This window comes from Alexandromys fortis, unplaced genomic scaffold, assembly GCF_014885135.2.
Source record: "Alexandromys fortis isolate MF-2015 unplaced genomic scaffold, M_Fortis_MF-2015_v1.1 scaffold_539, whole genome shotgun sequence".
Lineage (NCBI taxonomy): Eukaryota > Metazoa > Chordata > Mammalia > Rodentia > Cricetidae > Alexandromys > Alexandromys fortis.
In genome coordinates this window covers 86620-100779 of record NW_026068415.1, presented here as the reverse complement: position 1 = coordinate 100779, position 14160 = coordinate 86620, and the positions used below count along the sequence as shown (strand labels likewise).

General features: G+C 38.8%; 1 protein-coding gene across 1 annotated transcript in view; it reads right to left on the bottom strand.

Moving 5' to 3' along the window:
• Positions 1-5462: 5462 nt before the first annotated feature.
• LOC126495648 (killer cell immunoglobulin-like receptor 3DL1) overlaps positions 5463-14160 on the bottom strand; it is a 19049-nt gene continuing 10351 nt past the window's right edge. Inside the window, exons 3-9 of the mRNA XM_050133238.1 lie at positions 11628-11912; positions 11026-11331; positions 8860-9153; positions 8118-8168; positions 6782-6949; positions 6251-6297; positions 5463-6153 (exon numbers count right to left, since the gene is read on the bottom strand). Of these exons, the coding sequence (XP_049989195.1) occupies positions 6007-6153; positions 6251-6297; positions 6782-6949; positions 8118-8168; positions 8860-9153; positions 11026-11331; positions 11628-11912 (1298 nt within the window). The 3' untranslated portion in view covers positions 5463-6006. The remainder of the gene's footprint in view (positions 6154-6250; positions 6298-6781; positions 6950-8117; positions 8169-8859; positions 9154-11025; positions 11332-11627; positions 11913-14160) is intronic.

Below are 14160 nucleotides of genomic sequence, written 5' to 3'. Positions count from 1 at the left end.
CTTGGACTTCCCACAGGGCAGGGAACCCTGATTGCTCTTTGGGCTGACGAGGGAGGGGGACTTGATTGGGGGAGGGGGAGGGAAAGGGGAGGCGGCGGTGGGGAAGAGACAGAAATCTTTAATAAATAAATAAATAATAAAAAAAGAAACATAAAAAAGTGAAAGATAAGCTGAATGAATGTTAGTGTAGGAGAAGAGAAGACACTATGGAGGAGTAGATACAAGCCAGGAAGTGGAAGGTGGGTTCCATAGACATAAGACATATCTGAGGAGCTATAAGCAGGAGATACCTAGAATTTTATCATAAGCATACAAACAACCCAGTCTTTGGAAGGACGCTAAAGAGAGAAGACATGATAGATGAGGGTTCACATGTACTAGGAGGTCATAACAGGAGCTAGAGGGACAGAGTATGTAGAATGTAACACCATTAATGCTTCCGTTAGTTTATGTTGATGCTTCCCATAGTACTACTTAGGTCTCAACATTGTGGTAGAGTACATGAATGTACAGTAGAGCTAGGATAGATTGACTTCCTCTCAATAGGTTGAAGTAAATAAACTTGGAGAAAAAAGGGAATCAACAATCAGAAAGAAAACTCATGACTTCCTCTTATAAATAGTCAGTAAAACACAGGTCTTTGTTAGACACCCCGCTAGCAGAGTCCAAGGCTGTAGCTCCAGAGGGCTCTGGAGTCCCCTTAATGAGATAACACAGTGATGTAAACAGAAGACACTAGGATGGGAGTAGAGGAGGAATTTACCTCATTTTAAGACCATCTTTCCATTCATTATCCTACTCCACAACAGTTGTGAGTAGTCCCTAAGTATTGCAAAGGAGAAGACTTAGGGGGCACTTACCTTTTTGTGCCCAAATTGTCTGTCCCAGGAAGACTGCTGGAAGAGAATCATTGGTGAAAATTTAACCTCCAGTATCCAACCTCTGGTGCAGATCTCCCTGCATAATGAGCTTTGGAGTAAATCTATGTGTGTGTGTGTGTATGCATTGTTTGTTTGTCTATTTATTTATCTACACCTATCTATTATCTATAGTAGTTTCAGGTATCTCTTTGTATCTATTATCATTCTATTATGCATGTGTGTATATATGTATGTGTCAATCATCTGTCTCTACATGTATTGCCATTATTTATTAATTGATTATCTTTTGTCTATAATCTGAAATTTATCAATCAATCTACAAGTCACTTTCAATCATTTATTTATCACCTTTCTTCTGTAGATCATCTAGTTTTGTCTGTGGTGTATCATTTCTTCTATCTAGCTCTTGTTTTGAGATGTTTGTCTATTTATTCATAAGAGTATTTTTCCCAAAATAACCAGTCTTGAGGGTCACCCTTACATTTTTAGTCTCTCTCCCTCTCCTCTCACAAAGCCCAGCAATGGTCATGAAACCCAGACAGTATGTCATGAATTGAATAGAGGCAAGAAAGTCCCACAGCTTAGATTCTAACAGAGACCCAGTTACTACCATCTGAGCAGAATGCTGGGAGACTAGACTACCCTTGGCTGCCAGTAAAGTCCCCTATCTTCCGTGTTAAGAGAGGTGCTAGCTTTTGTGGGAACCCTGCCTGTCTTGCTAACCCACTTTCAGTGCAGGACTCACCGAGACACAGATAGGTGGTGTCCTGTGGAGCCATGATGCTGATATGGCCCCAGCCCAATTATTGTCCCATCTGTGTGCATTCACAGACAACAGATACTTGTGAGACAGTAGGACACACAGGATGTTTGAGGTCTGAGTTCCTGACCACAGGATTTCTACATCTTTTCCTCTTTAGGCAAAAGGGACAGTTCCTTTTTGAAAAGTTCTCAGTTGCTCTTGGGTGGACTCTTAGAAGAGACCGAGAATCCTTCTTTTTATATCTCAGACACGAAGGAGGGTTTTCCTCAATGCAATGGCTAGTGATGTTAAAATTCCTTTTTTTTTTTGTCGGAAATTTCTTTTTATTTTTTTTTCCTGGCAGTCTCTATTATGCAACACAGTGTATTCCAGAATTCACTATGAGGTCCAGACTATACTTAAACTGAGTTCCTTCTTCAGCTTGACAAACCTGGAAACACAGGTGTGAACTACCACCATGCTTGTTTTAATAATTTTTATTTCTAATTTTTTCTTTCCATTTTTTTCATTTTACATACCAACCCCAGTTTCCACTTCTTCTCCTTCTTCCATTCCCCAACTCTTCCTACCCTTATCCACTCAAAGGGGTAAGGCCTCCCTTGGGGAGTCAACAAAATCTGACAAAGTTGAGACAGGACCAACCTCACACCCCCTGGTTTGTATCAAGGTTGAGCAAGGTATTCCACCATAGGGAATGGGCTCCAAAAAGCCAATTCATGTACCTGGGATAATTCCTGATCCCATTGCCAGGCCCCCTACAGATCAAATCTTGTAATTGTCACCCACATGCAGAAGGCCTAGTTTGGTCCCATGTAGGTTCCCCAGCTGTCAATCCAGAGTCCTTGAGCTCTCATTAACTTAAGTAGGGTGCCTCTGTGATTTTCCCCATCATGATCTTGACCCCCCTCACACGCTCATTTGATTTCTCCCACTTCTCTTTAACTGAACTCCAGGAGCTCAGTCCAGTGTCTAACTGTGAGCCATTGTATCTGCTTCCATTAGTTACCGGATGTAGGTTTTATGATAACTGTGAACCATTGCATATGCTTCCATCAGTTACCGGATGTAGGTTTTATGATAACAATTAGGGTAGTCACTAATCTGTTTCTAGGGGAAACAGTTCAGGCACCCTCTTCATTATTGCTAGGAGTCTTCGTTAGGTTCATCCTTGTGTATTCTTGGGAATTTCTCCATAATACCATAATGTCTCCCTCTATCAAGGTATCTCTTTCTCTGCCCTCTCTCTCCATCCCTCCTCCAACTTGGCCATCTCAATCCCTTATCTCCCATCCCCTCTCTTCTATCCCATCCCAGTTTACTCAGAGTATCTTAACTTCTTCCTTTTCCTGGGGCCCTCCATGTGTCTTCTTCTTCTTCTTCTTCTTCTTCTTCTTCTTCTTCTTCTTCTTCTTCTTCTTCTTCTTCTTCTTCTTCTTCTTCTTCTTCTTCTTCTTCTTCTTTTTGTTGGAAGAAAAGGTTTATTTGACTAACAGTGTTACAGAGACAGTCACTTGAGACAGACATAGTGAGAAAGCAGAGATAAAGGAATGTATTCTACACTCAGCTAGTTTACTTCACTCTTAAACAGTCCAGGATATCTTGCTTAGAAAATGGTGTCATTTCCTAACTTGTGGGTAGGTCTCCTCATACCAATTAAACTAAACAGGAAAAAATTTCCCAGACATGCCCATAGGCCAATTATCTCTGATTTAGACAAACTTTCTTTGAGATTCTATTTTGAAGTGATTCTAGATTGTGTCAGGGTGACATTTAGAACTAAAACTCACAACAGCAGTAACACCAAGATAACACTGACATTTGCAATTGCCTACATATTTAGAAAGAAGTCTCAACACTTTATCCTACTACACCACTGTTGAGAATATACCTGAAGGGCTTTTATTCACCACGCCATTGGAGACTTCTGCATATTCATATTTATTGATGAACTAGGTAATAACACCTGCTCTGAGTTCATGTGTGTAATAGCTGTACTCAGAGGCTCACATTTCACAGCGTTCCTTCCTGTTCTCTGGCTCTCATGTTCATTTCACTGCCCCTTATTTTGTGATGTTCCCTGAGCCCTGGAAAAGGTTGACCTACACTTTATGAAATAGCCATTTGCGGGATTGGAGTGAGCATTGAATATGATCAAAAAACATTTCATGCACATATGAAACTTTCTCCAAATTAAAAAACTTACGTTAAGAGAACTCTTCATTTATTCCCATGATACTTTTTCTAGTTCTTTCTCTCTCTTCCTCCTTCTCTCTTCTCTCTCTCTCTTTGTCTCTCTCTGTTTCCCTGTCTCTCTATGTTTCTCTGTCTCTTTCTCTTTCTCTCACATACACATACACACAGTAAGATAAATATGTATAAAGATGTCATGTTGAAATACCATATGTTGTATGCCAATCTAAAGGTTATTACAAACCTAAAAAGTAAAAACCTAATTTAAAATCTATTTTACACATAAATGTATACATGTATTTATCTTCCTGAATCCAGCTTATTTTGCTACACATAATGGTTTTAAGTTGCATCCATTTTCCTGCAGATGTTCTATTTGATTTTTTGCTATAACTGTGTTGATAGAGCTTTCTGTCTAACCCAGTCCCTCAGCTGTTCAGTTCCAAAGAAACACACAGAGGTCTAAATTAATTATAAACTGGTTGGCCTATTAGCTCAGGCTTCTTATTAACTAATTCTTACATCTTAAATTGGCCCATTATTCTTGTCTATATTAGCCACGTGGCTTGGTATCTTATATCAGTGAGGTGTTCTCATCTTGTTTGCTCTATGTCTGGCTTTCTCTGTGATGACTCTAGACTGAGCTTTCTTCTTCCCAGAATTCTCCTGTTCTTGTTGCCCCACCTCTACTTCCTGTCTGGCTACTGGCTAGTCAGTGTTTTATTAAAACTAATACAAGTGACAGGATAAAAGATTATTGTCCCACAGCATAACTGGATTAAAAAAATTATGTCACCTGGGCCTGAAAGCATCTCTCTGCTGAATTCTTGAAACACTTTTGGAAGGGAACTTGGATTAAAGAGACTTCAAATAAAATTCCTTCTTCAGGGTGCTCACAGTCCCTGTAACATTATCTCTTGGGAGGTTGAGGCAGATAGATCTGAAATTGGAGGCTATCTAGCAAGTCCCTGTTTCAAAAGAGCAAAGAATCAGACAGACAGATAAAGATGCATCTCATAGTAGATGCAGGAAAATGCAAAAGAGAACCTTTGGGATAGTGAAATAGTTGTGGTTTTGACCAATGTGACACAAGCTGTAGTCACTAGACAAGTGGGACTTTCAACTGAGACATGCATTCATATGATTAGCCTATAGGCAAGTCTGTTTGGCATTTCTTGATTCATGTGGGGAAGCCTAGACTACTGTGAGTGGTGCCTCTCCTCATGAGGTCATTCCAGATTGTATAAGAAAGCAGGCTGAGCAAGGCATAGGGAACAATTCAGTATCTGGTGAACTCCCATCGGTTCTGCTTCAGTTTCTGTCTCCAGGTTCCTGACTTGACTTCCCTCAATGGAGTGTGGCCTAGGATTGTGCAAGATATGTAATCCAAAGGAACCCTTTACCCCATTTAGTTTGGTCAAAGAGCTGTGGTCTCCACAGAAGACTTCTTCAGATGTTTCTTTTTTATTTTATTTTTTAAAAAAATCTTTTCTTATTTTACATATCAGTCCCAGTTCCCCTTCCCTCTCTTCCTCCTGCTCCTCCCACATTATCCCCCCCACATCCATTTTTCAGAGAGATAAGCCCTCTGGCATAACTGGATGTAGACACATAGAAGAATGCAAGTAGATACATGTCTACACCCATGCATAAAACTCAAGGACAAATGGATCAAAGGCCACAATGTAAATCCAGCTATAATGAACCTCATAGAAAGGAAAGTGAGAAGTAGCCTTGAACACATTGGCACAGGAGACCACTTACTAAATATAGCACCAGTAGCACAGATACTGAGAACAACAACTAATAAATGGGGCCTTCTAAGACTAAGAAGCTTCTGTAAGGCATAGGACACAGACAACAGTACAAAAATGGCAGCCTACTGAATGGGGAAAGATCTTCATAAATCCCACATCTGACAGAGAGATGATCTCCAAAATATATGAAGAACTGAAGAAACTAGATATCAAAATCCCAAATAATCCAATTAAAAAATTCTCAACAGAGAAAGCTGAAATGGCTGAAAGACATTTAAAGGTTGCTCAACATCTTTAGTTATCAGGGAAATGCAAATCAAAACGACTCGGAGATATCATCTTTCACTGATCAGAATGGCTAAGATCAGAGGTTTCCTTGAGAACTCATGAGGCAAAGAATATATTTCATCTCGGCTTAACATTTCCTGACTTCCACGTACACACTGGGATCTGTGGAAAATTCCTTTGGAGTCTGGGAAATGGGAGTGGGTAATTTCTGCTTGAAGATCAACTGATCAAATTCCAAGTATGCCACCTCCTGCACTTCTTGTCTTTCAGGGTCCTAGAAAGAGGTAAATATTAAGTGATGTATGTACATCATCTTGCAGATAATGAAGGAATATTAGACTGTAGGAAGAGGCAGTCTCAGGGGGACCTACCTGTCTGCTCAGTGTTGTTCTCGATTCACACTCTTGGTCCATGGTAGCTGTAATTTTAGAGGACAGAAGTAAACAAACATACATAATAAAGTACTTCTGCACTCTCATTTCAAATCCAAAGTACTAGTGAGAGATAGGGTAAAACACAAGGTTGTTCACCTGCCGCCAATCAGATTTAGAAGTTTTGCCACTTTATGTTTATAGCCCCATCCCACAATGCTGTACCCTAGTAATTCTTTTTCAGTATATTCTTTCTCGTTCCCTTCCTGCTTCCCTCCCTCCCTCCCTCCTTCAATTCCTCTTTCACTTCCTTTCTCCATCTCTCCTGCCATCTCTCCCTCCCTCTCGCTCTTGTGAAACCTCCTAGATATTAGTGTATGCTTTGGAGGTGAAGATGCAAAAGTGCATTGAGAAATTAGTCAGTGTCTGAGAACTGAGGTGAAGTGCAAGACTTTCTTTTCTGTTTAAAAAGTCCTGCCTCAGTTTCCCTGTATTATTCCAAGTATCCTTTTGTAAATGAGGAACACATACCTGTATTTTTCCAGTCTTGGTTTCTCACAATACTCAGATGACACTTACGGGCTTGTTCCTGAGATTTACTCTTTTTGGCCGAGCAACAAGAATACAGGAGGATGATAAGGAAAACAGACATCATGATAACTGACAGCCCGATCAGAATATTCATGATCCTGTGGTTATCTAGAGGGAGATGTAAACCCAATAAGAGGTAAAACTTTGGTTCCCCATTTTTATAGACTGCATAGTATTCATTTATTGGAGGATAATTAATATAATAGTTTTTTAGGAAAAGCATCTTGATGGAGAACCTACTAATAATATTCTGCTAAAAGGAAATAGTATTTAACTGACTCCTAAAGACTTACCCCTATACATAATGCATTTCTCAACTCTCAAGAACAGGTTCTATATTTGTGAGAGGTGGTGATTAACACAGATACGCACAACTGGGCAAGCTGTGGAGAATAAGAGACCATAGAATTCTTTGTCCTAAATGGATGTTTACATCTCATATTCTTCTCCAAAAGTTCAGCATCAGTGTGAAAGAGATAGAAGAAGAGATTTTGAAAAGATGCTCTGGATAACTATAAGGTAACTGTCTTTTATATACCAAGGGCATCTTAATATGGGAACTTCACAAGAGGTAGTGATAGCATGTCCAGAGCAGTACAAGATCAAGCTAGACAAAATCCCAGCATGGAGAATGAAGGTGGACAAAAAGTTCCACCCCTAGTCAAGGCAATTGATAACTGTTGGCGGAAGGAGTATCAGTTAGAGCAGTGTTGTTGCTATGAAGTTGACAATGCACCAGCAGAAGTTCACACATCCAAGAATATATGGACATTATGCCTGTGGCAGAAAACTGCAGGACACTGGGTAAAGGCCATGTGCTAATGATCTTAATCTGAGATCTGATACCAGTGCTCACTTAATCTGGTAAACAACTTCTACATCTTCAACACCCTTGAATCAAACTACTAATTCTCCAAAGGGCAAAAGTAAGTCTGGTGTAGTCTATCACAGGTAATATTTTTTATAAAATTATCCTTTCTGCTTGCTTGCGTCCTTTTTCATTCTCTACAATCTTCTCTCCTGGAAAAAACTGAGCTAGAAAGAGCACTTCATTGTTCTTGGAAGAGAGCTAAATCTGCTCTCCCTTTTACTTGTAGGAGATCTCGGGTACAGTTCCCATGCTGCTCCTAAAACCTAAAAGTTGCAGAGTTTAAGAATAAGAGAGAGGAGATGATGATGTTAAGACTACTGAGATATGAGGAAGTCGAGTCAAAGTATGAGCCCAAGAGCATTTGGTCCCCAAGTTTCCACAATAGAGAAGGGGAAAATTACTCACTAGTTTTGGAGTCTGGTTCAGTGGATGAAGTGAAATTTCTTGATGAGTTTACTAGGGAAGGGGAGAAGAGAGGGTGAAAGTTCATCAAAAGACTATGTGACTTCCCCACATGCAAAGTCCTTTAAATTTGGAGAGTAAGCAGCACATACTCTATCTCTTAGTGCTGAGCCTTTAGAATCATAGGATGCCATTATGTGATTATTTCAAGTTGTGATGAGTCAATAGGAATACTGTGGAGAGAGCTTTGTGAAGGAGAGATCAGGAGGCTGCTCCATCTGTGTTCTGTCCAAACTGATTGCAATCTTATCCTTAATGAGTCTGTCCTGACCTTTTTCTTATTCTCTATGGATACGTACACATGCCAGTGTGGCTGACCAATCAAGATAAGGATTGTTTGAGAGGCTCCTTATCTATTATTTTGTAATTTGATATCCATTCTTAAACTCTATGTATTTTTAAAAAGTTCTTAAATGAAATATAATTGTATGTCTTTTCTTATTCTTCTCATCTCTTCAGAGCATATCAGGTATCCTTCCAGGATTTTCAATACACTCCTTTACATAGATAGCCTTTTTGTCTTTGATTAATATTGTTTTATTATGTAACACACACATATATACATATTATGTATACGTATATGTTACTGAGTCTCTCTATTATCAGTAAGATGGTTCTCAGACATAGCTTCTTTAGGATCTGCTTAGTCACAAGATATGATGTACATATAAGACTCCTTTCCTACCTGTGACAGAAAGGAACAATGGGTCACTTGGGGATGACCACACATGGGAAGAGTTCCTGAAAGAACCATAGCATCTATAGGTCTCTGCCTGGATCAAAGGAACATGAAGGAAGTTGGCCTTGAATGTCCCATTGTGACTCTGCTCTGCAGGCCACCCATGTCTCAGAGGCACCCCTTCCCTGGACAGATGGAACAAGTCAAACTGATGGTCAGAGATGCAGGACAAGGTCATGTTCTCTACTGATGTCACCTCAGGTCCCATCAGGGCAGACAGAGAAGGTTTCTTGTATAAACCTAGAAGGAAGAAGGTAGAGACAGTGGAGGAGCAGTTCCTTACCAGTGTTCAGTCACTTCTCAGTGTTCTCTCTCCCTGCTTCCATTTCTGTGATCTCTCTCTACCCCACATTTATCTCTGTCTTTTCTACCTCCCTTTGTCTTCCCAATTTCCTTCTTTTCTTCTAAATTACCTTACTGAGTCTCTGACTTCAATCCTATACCCATATATTTTATTTCAGTTCTTACTTTTGGACAGTTTCTGCCTCTAATGCATTAGTTCATACCATCTTTCTTTTTAAGTTTGTTTTTATAAACATATTTAATTTATGTAGCAATTTGATACATCATGAAACATTCAAATATATAATGCATTTTATATTTTTTTAAAGTTGAAGTTAAATTATAATTACATCATTTTGTCACTTCTTTTTCTTTAAGTGTTGTTACATATGTTTATAGATGTAATCTTGATCATATTTTTGCTATCGTTCTTCCTTCTCCATCAATTTCTAATGATTCCATTCCTTTTCCTAATTGTTCTTTTTATACTTTCAGTATTTCCCAAATGTTTTGTCAATCAATGAGTTAATTAGAGGTATTTATTATTTTGTTTTAATTAAGAAATAAAGCAATGAACCCCATTAAGGAATTCTCAAACAGTTCATTTTGTAGATTTTCTTCCCAATCACTTCCCTTATACCACCTTTGCTGGTCCTTCCCCCTCAATTCCCCCTCCATGTCATATGTATTTCTTCTCTTTTCGATCCCACTTTGTTAATATACTTCCCCTTCTCATGGTTTATTAACAGTTTCATGACTTATAAATTGTTCATCCTATGTATATTTAAAATGTAGAATCTGACTTCATTCTAAGTAATTAATTTTATATCTTGTATTTTCCCCATATCTGTGTTAGTGGATCTCTCTTTTCAAAGGACAGAATATTCCAAGAATGTATATGTTTCCTTGAATAGGGGCCATGATGATCTTCCCTCCCTTGTTTCTCATAGTGTGTTTACTGCTCAACTATAATCTATAATCTTCCACCTATTTCTGCTTTAAAATATCCAATATTTGCTATTATTTCTCTATTTCTTAAATCTTCCAGTCAAGCTTAAGACTTTTTGCAGGTTTTCTCTTCCCCCACATGCCTTGCTTACTATTTCCTCAGTATCTGAATCTTTCTCTCAGCCTCCCTGTTTGTATATATTTCCATGTCTCTGTATTATTTGCATATGTCTATCCCAGGGGGAAACATTATAGCATTTTCTCACCCATCCTGGAATGTGTGAATGAGTTTGAAACATGGGCTGACAACATTTTGGAGCACAGCCAGCTCCAATGTAGAGAACAGACAGCGACTGGTGGTCTACTCAGTTACCTAGGGTTATGCTATTCTTTGATGAATAGTTAGTCAAATACGAGAATGGAAGAACTCTCAAACTTGACAGAAATTCTATGGGTGCCATCTGTACCAAGACCTCAGGACTGATGAAGAAACAACCCCACTCAGCACATGAACACAGGTCAGACTTATACATCTAGGTCTTCTGACATGTCTTTTAGAGGAAGAAGCCAAACAAAATCCTAAACTTCTAGGCCTTTGAATATTAGTAGAAGGATATCATCATCTCTGATACATATCATTCTCACCAAGCTGCCCCTTTCTCTTTATTTCTAAGTACGATTCCTTTGACATCCCTGAATCTGTGCTTTATACTATAACCAATGGTTTGTTCTTGTATCTCTGTTTTTATCGTCTATATCAGTAATATATGCTTCAAGTCTGCCTTTATCTAAGTTTCTTACACTCACCTTCTAGGACATGCTGTCTATATAATAACTGTTCTGCATCACAGAGAGGCTGGAGACCAGGTAGCACCCTCTTACCTGTGATCTTTATGTCAACAGGGTCACTGGATTCAGACCACTCGTATGGTGTTTGCTTGTAAGATCCATAGCATGTGTAAGTCCCAGCATGGTCAGGTGTCACAGGACCTATTGGGAAGTTGGCATGGGACCCCCCAATATGAGGTTCTGCAGAGAGCTGGTAAGAGTCCTTGCTTATTCCCATACTACATGCAGTCAAAGTGAATGTGTCAAACATAATCTCTGATAGGCACTTCAATGTTGCCTTCTCTCCTAATTTTACCAGAGGAGTTGTTAGGGCCAGGAGGAAAGGCTTCCTGTAGATTCCTAGGAATAAAAAGATTGTGAGCATGAACCTGCTATCAATCTATGTATCCCAGAAATCCCATTTCCATCAGTGTCCCAGTGTCCTTTTCATTTTTTATGTTGGCTCGTGCACAGAGTCCTCCATCTTTCTATGACCATTTCCCACTTATTTGACCTTGGTAACAGCACAATATTTTCCAATTGCCCGTGTAGCATATTCCTTTATAATGATGAGATTCTCACTAGAACTTGTTTTAAATATTCTAGTGTGGGGCGGTTTGGCAGAATGAAAAGACACAGCAAATAAGATCTCTGACCTGAAATTATGATCTTCAGAGGCTCACTGTGTGATTGGAGTTCAAGATGGTATTGAGGTTTATAACTAAAGCATCTGTATGTTCCTCCAAATGCTGGTGTCACAGGCCCCAAGAGAAGACTCCTCCGGAACATTTTTTTATGGACCTGAAAGTTAGGATCCCCATGCTCTTTGTACAGCATGACTATGTTAAACTTGTTGTAAGTGTCACAAGTGAGGGTCACATTCTGTCCCTGAGGAACAACATTGCTTGGCCAGGCAGACAGGGAAGGTTTGACATTAATTCCTGTAGAAAGATACACAGAATTAAATATTTAGTGATTCGCCTTATTCTTGAGATCTGAGTTTCCGAATTCTACTTCTTCAGGGTCCATTGTTTGACCCTTTTCTCTGAATGGAAACATCTCTGTTTCATTGTTAGAGCTTTAAAGGCTCAGGGGACTCAAGAGGTAAACAAACATTAATATATTGGAGAGCTGAAACCTGCAAGATTCACCAGTGTCTCTTCCCACTCTATAGGAACTGTAAGTCACTTTTCCTACTGAATTCTAAAAGGAGATAATCAATACCCATTCAGCTGTCAGCAAGTTGTGGAGGGAGCTCCATGGTTTTGCCTTTCATTAAAATCACTCATAATTAGGTGAGCTTTCAGTAATGCTTTTGAATCGTCCCTTGTTTCAGCAAACAAACCCTTATCCATACTGCTATTACTGATCTCAGCGGACGCACAGGTTCAAAGATTTGGACACTGATGCAATCATTGTTTGGTCTGCTCTGTGTTTCCTTTATGGGGTGAGCAGAATTGCATGTATCGTTTCTTCCCAAGGAAAGTCTCAAACAAAACAATTTCATTTTCATGTCATGTGTGTCACCCAACTACCATGTACATATGGAATATCTTTCTATGCTAAAATATGTTAATTCAGAATTTTGAATAAATATTAAATAATGAAGTTGATTTGGTCATGAAAAATGTAATCTAAGAGGATATTATATCAGTTGACTTGAGGAAGATTCATTTGTGAGATCACAGATGGGAATAATAGCCAACAAGTTATAAGAAAAGTAATGCTTTTGACTCACCTTCACTGACTCTAGAAATTTAACAATACTGAATTAGAAATACACTGTGAATGTTCCAGACCTCAGGAGTGAGGGAAGTCAGCCCATAGAACCACAGAACTGAGAAAATTGACAATAAAACAGTAGGCATGTTTTCTTTGTACTACGCTGTTTCTTAAGTACTCTTGTACAGAGCTTCATTCACAGAGGTCACATCAGCTCATGTTTCTACACTGAGTGACAAGTTAGAGGCAGACATACAGTTTCTTAACCATTTCAGGCTCCTTGCATGTGGAACATTGAGAGAATAGTATTTCTCTGCCTCTTTGGTCACTTGGTAATAAAAGTTATTTGGACTCATGATCTTGGTCATTCTTCTGTTTCCACATGGGAGATGTTTCTGAGGAAAGAGACAGTAGCAAACACTGCAGTGAAGACCATATAGACTCCATCCCATGTGGACATGTTGCAACAGTGCTCAGGTAGAGGCTTTTAAGTACCCCAGTGAAAAATTGTACCTGATTGTGATAAGTGGCCAGTAATTTACTGTACCAGGAAGCCCAGCTACCAAAAGCATCTGATCTGAAAACTGAGGAAGCAAGTTAGTAAAACATGGGAAACTGACACCAAAGCCATCCTGTTCAGGGTTGCAACCAATTTACCCAAATCTATTTTCAGGTTAGAATTAATAGTTAATGTCTATTAATACCCACAGAAAAATCTGCATTTGACAGAGGTGATGGTTCTCTTCAATATGAAGATGTCTGTTATTAACTTGTGCATGAAAATCAGAGAAGTCAAATATGCCAGAGAACAACGCTGAGGCTCTGGTAGTAAATACAGAGGAAATGTAGATCTATGAAGCCCACAACAGATAATTCGCTGCATTATTTTCAAAGCAGTGACAGAATTATAAGATGAATAATGTTTCAGAGCTAGGAACATGACATAAGAGAAATAATTCAACCTTTTTTATGGTCTGTGTATTATCATTCAGTAAAATATTTTGAGTCCATTTATTTTTCTGAAAAATTTATGATTTTGTTGTTACTTACCAATGAATAGTATTACAGAGTGTGCATGTGACACATTTTTATTAGCCGTTCATTTGAAACACAATTAGACAGTTTCCTTGTCTTAGTCCTTGAGAATAGAACAGCAAGAAACATGTCTGGGGAAGTACCCATGGCATAGGGTATCAAGTTTTTTGGATGTATTCAAACGGGTAGAAATGATGCAAATATACTACTCAAGAAATTAAATAAAAGAACAATCTTTTATAAAAGAAAAAGATGGTATCTAACTATAAAAATTAAACTTTGATTAAAATCTTTTATAAAATTTGGAAGCAAATCATTGAACATCATAAAAAGTTTGGCAACATCCCTCTTAAGCAAAATATGCAACTACTAAATTGGACAAAATTGTTGCCCAGTTTGATGTGTAAGGAGGTAAAGCTGTTTCTGCTATGT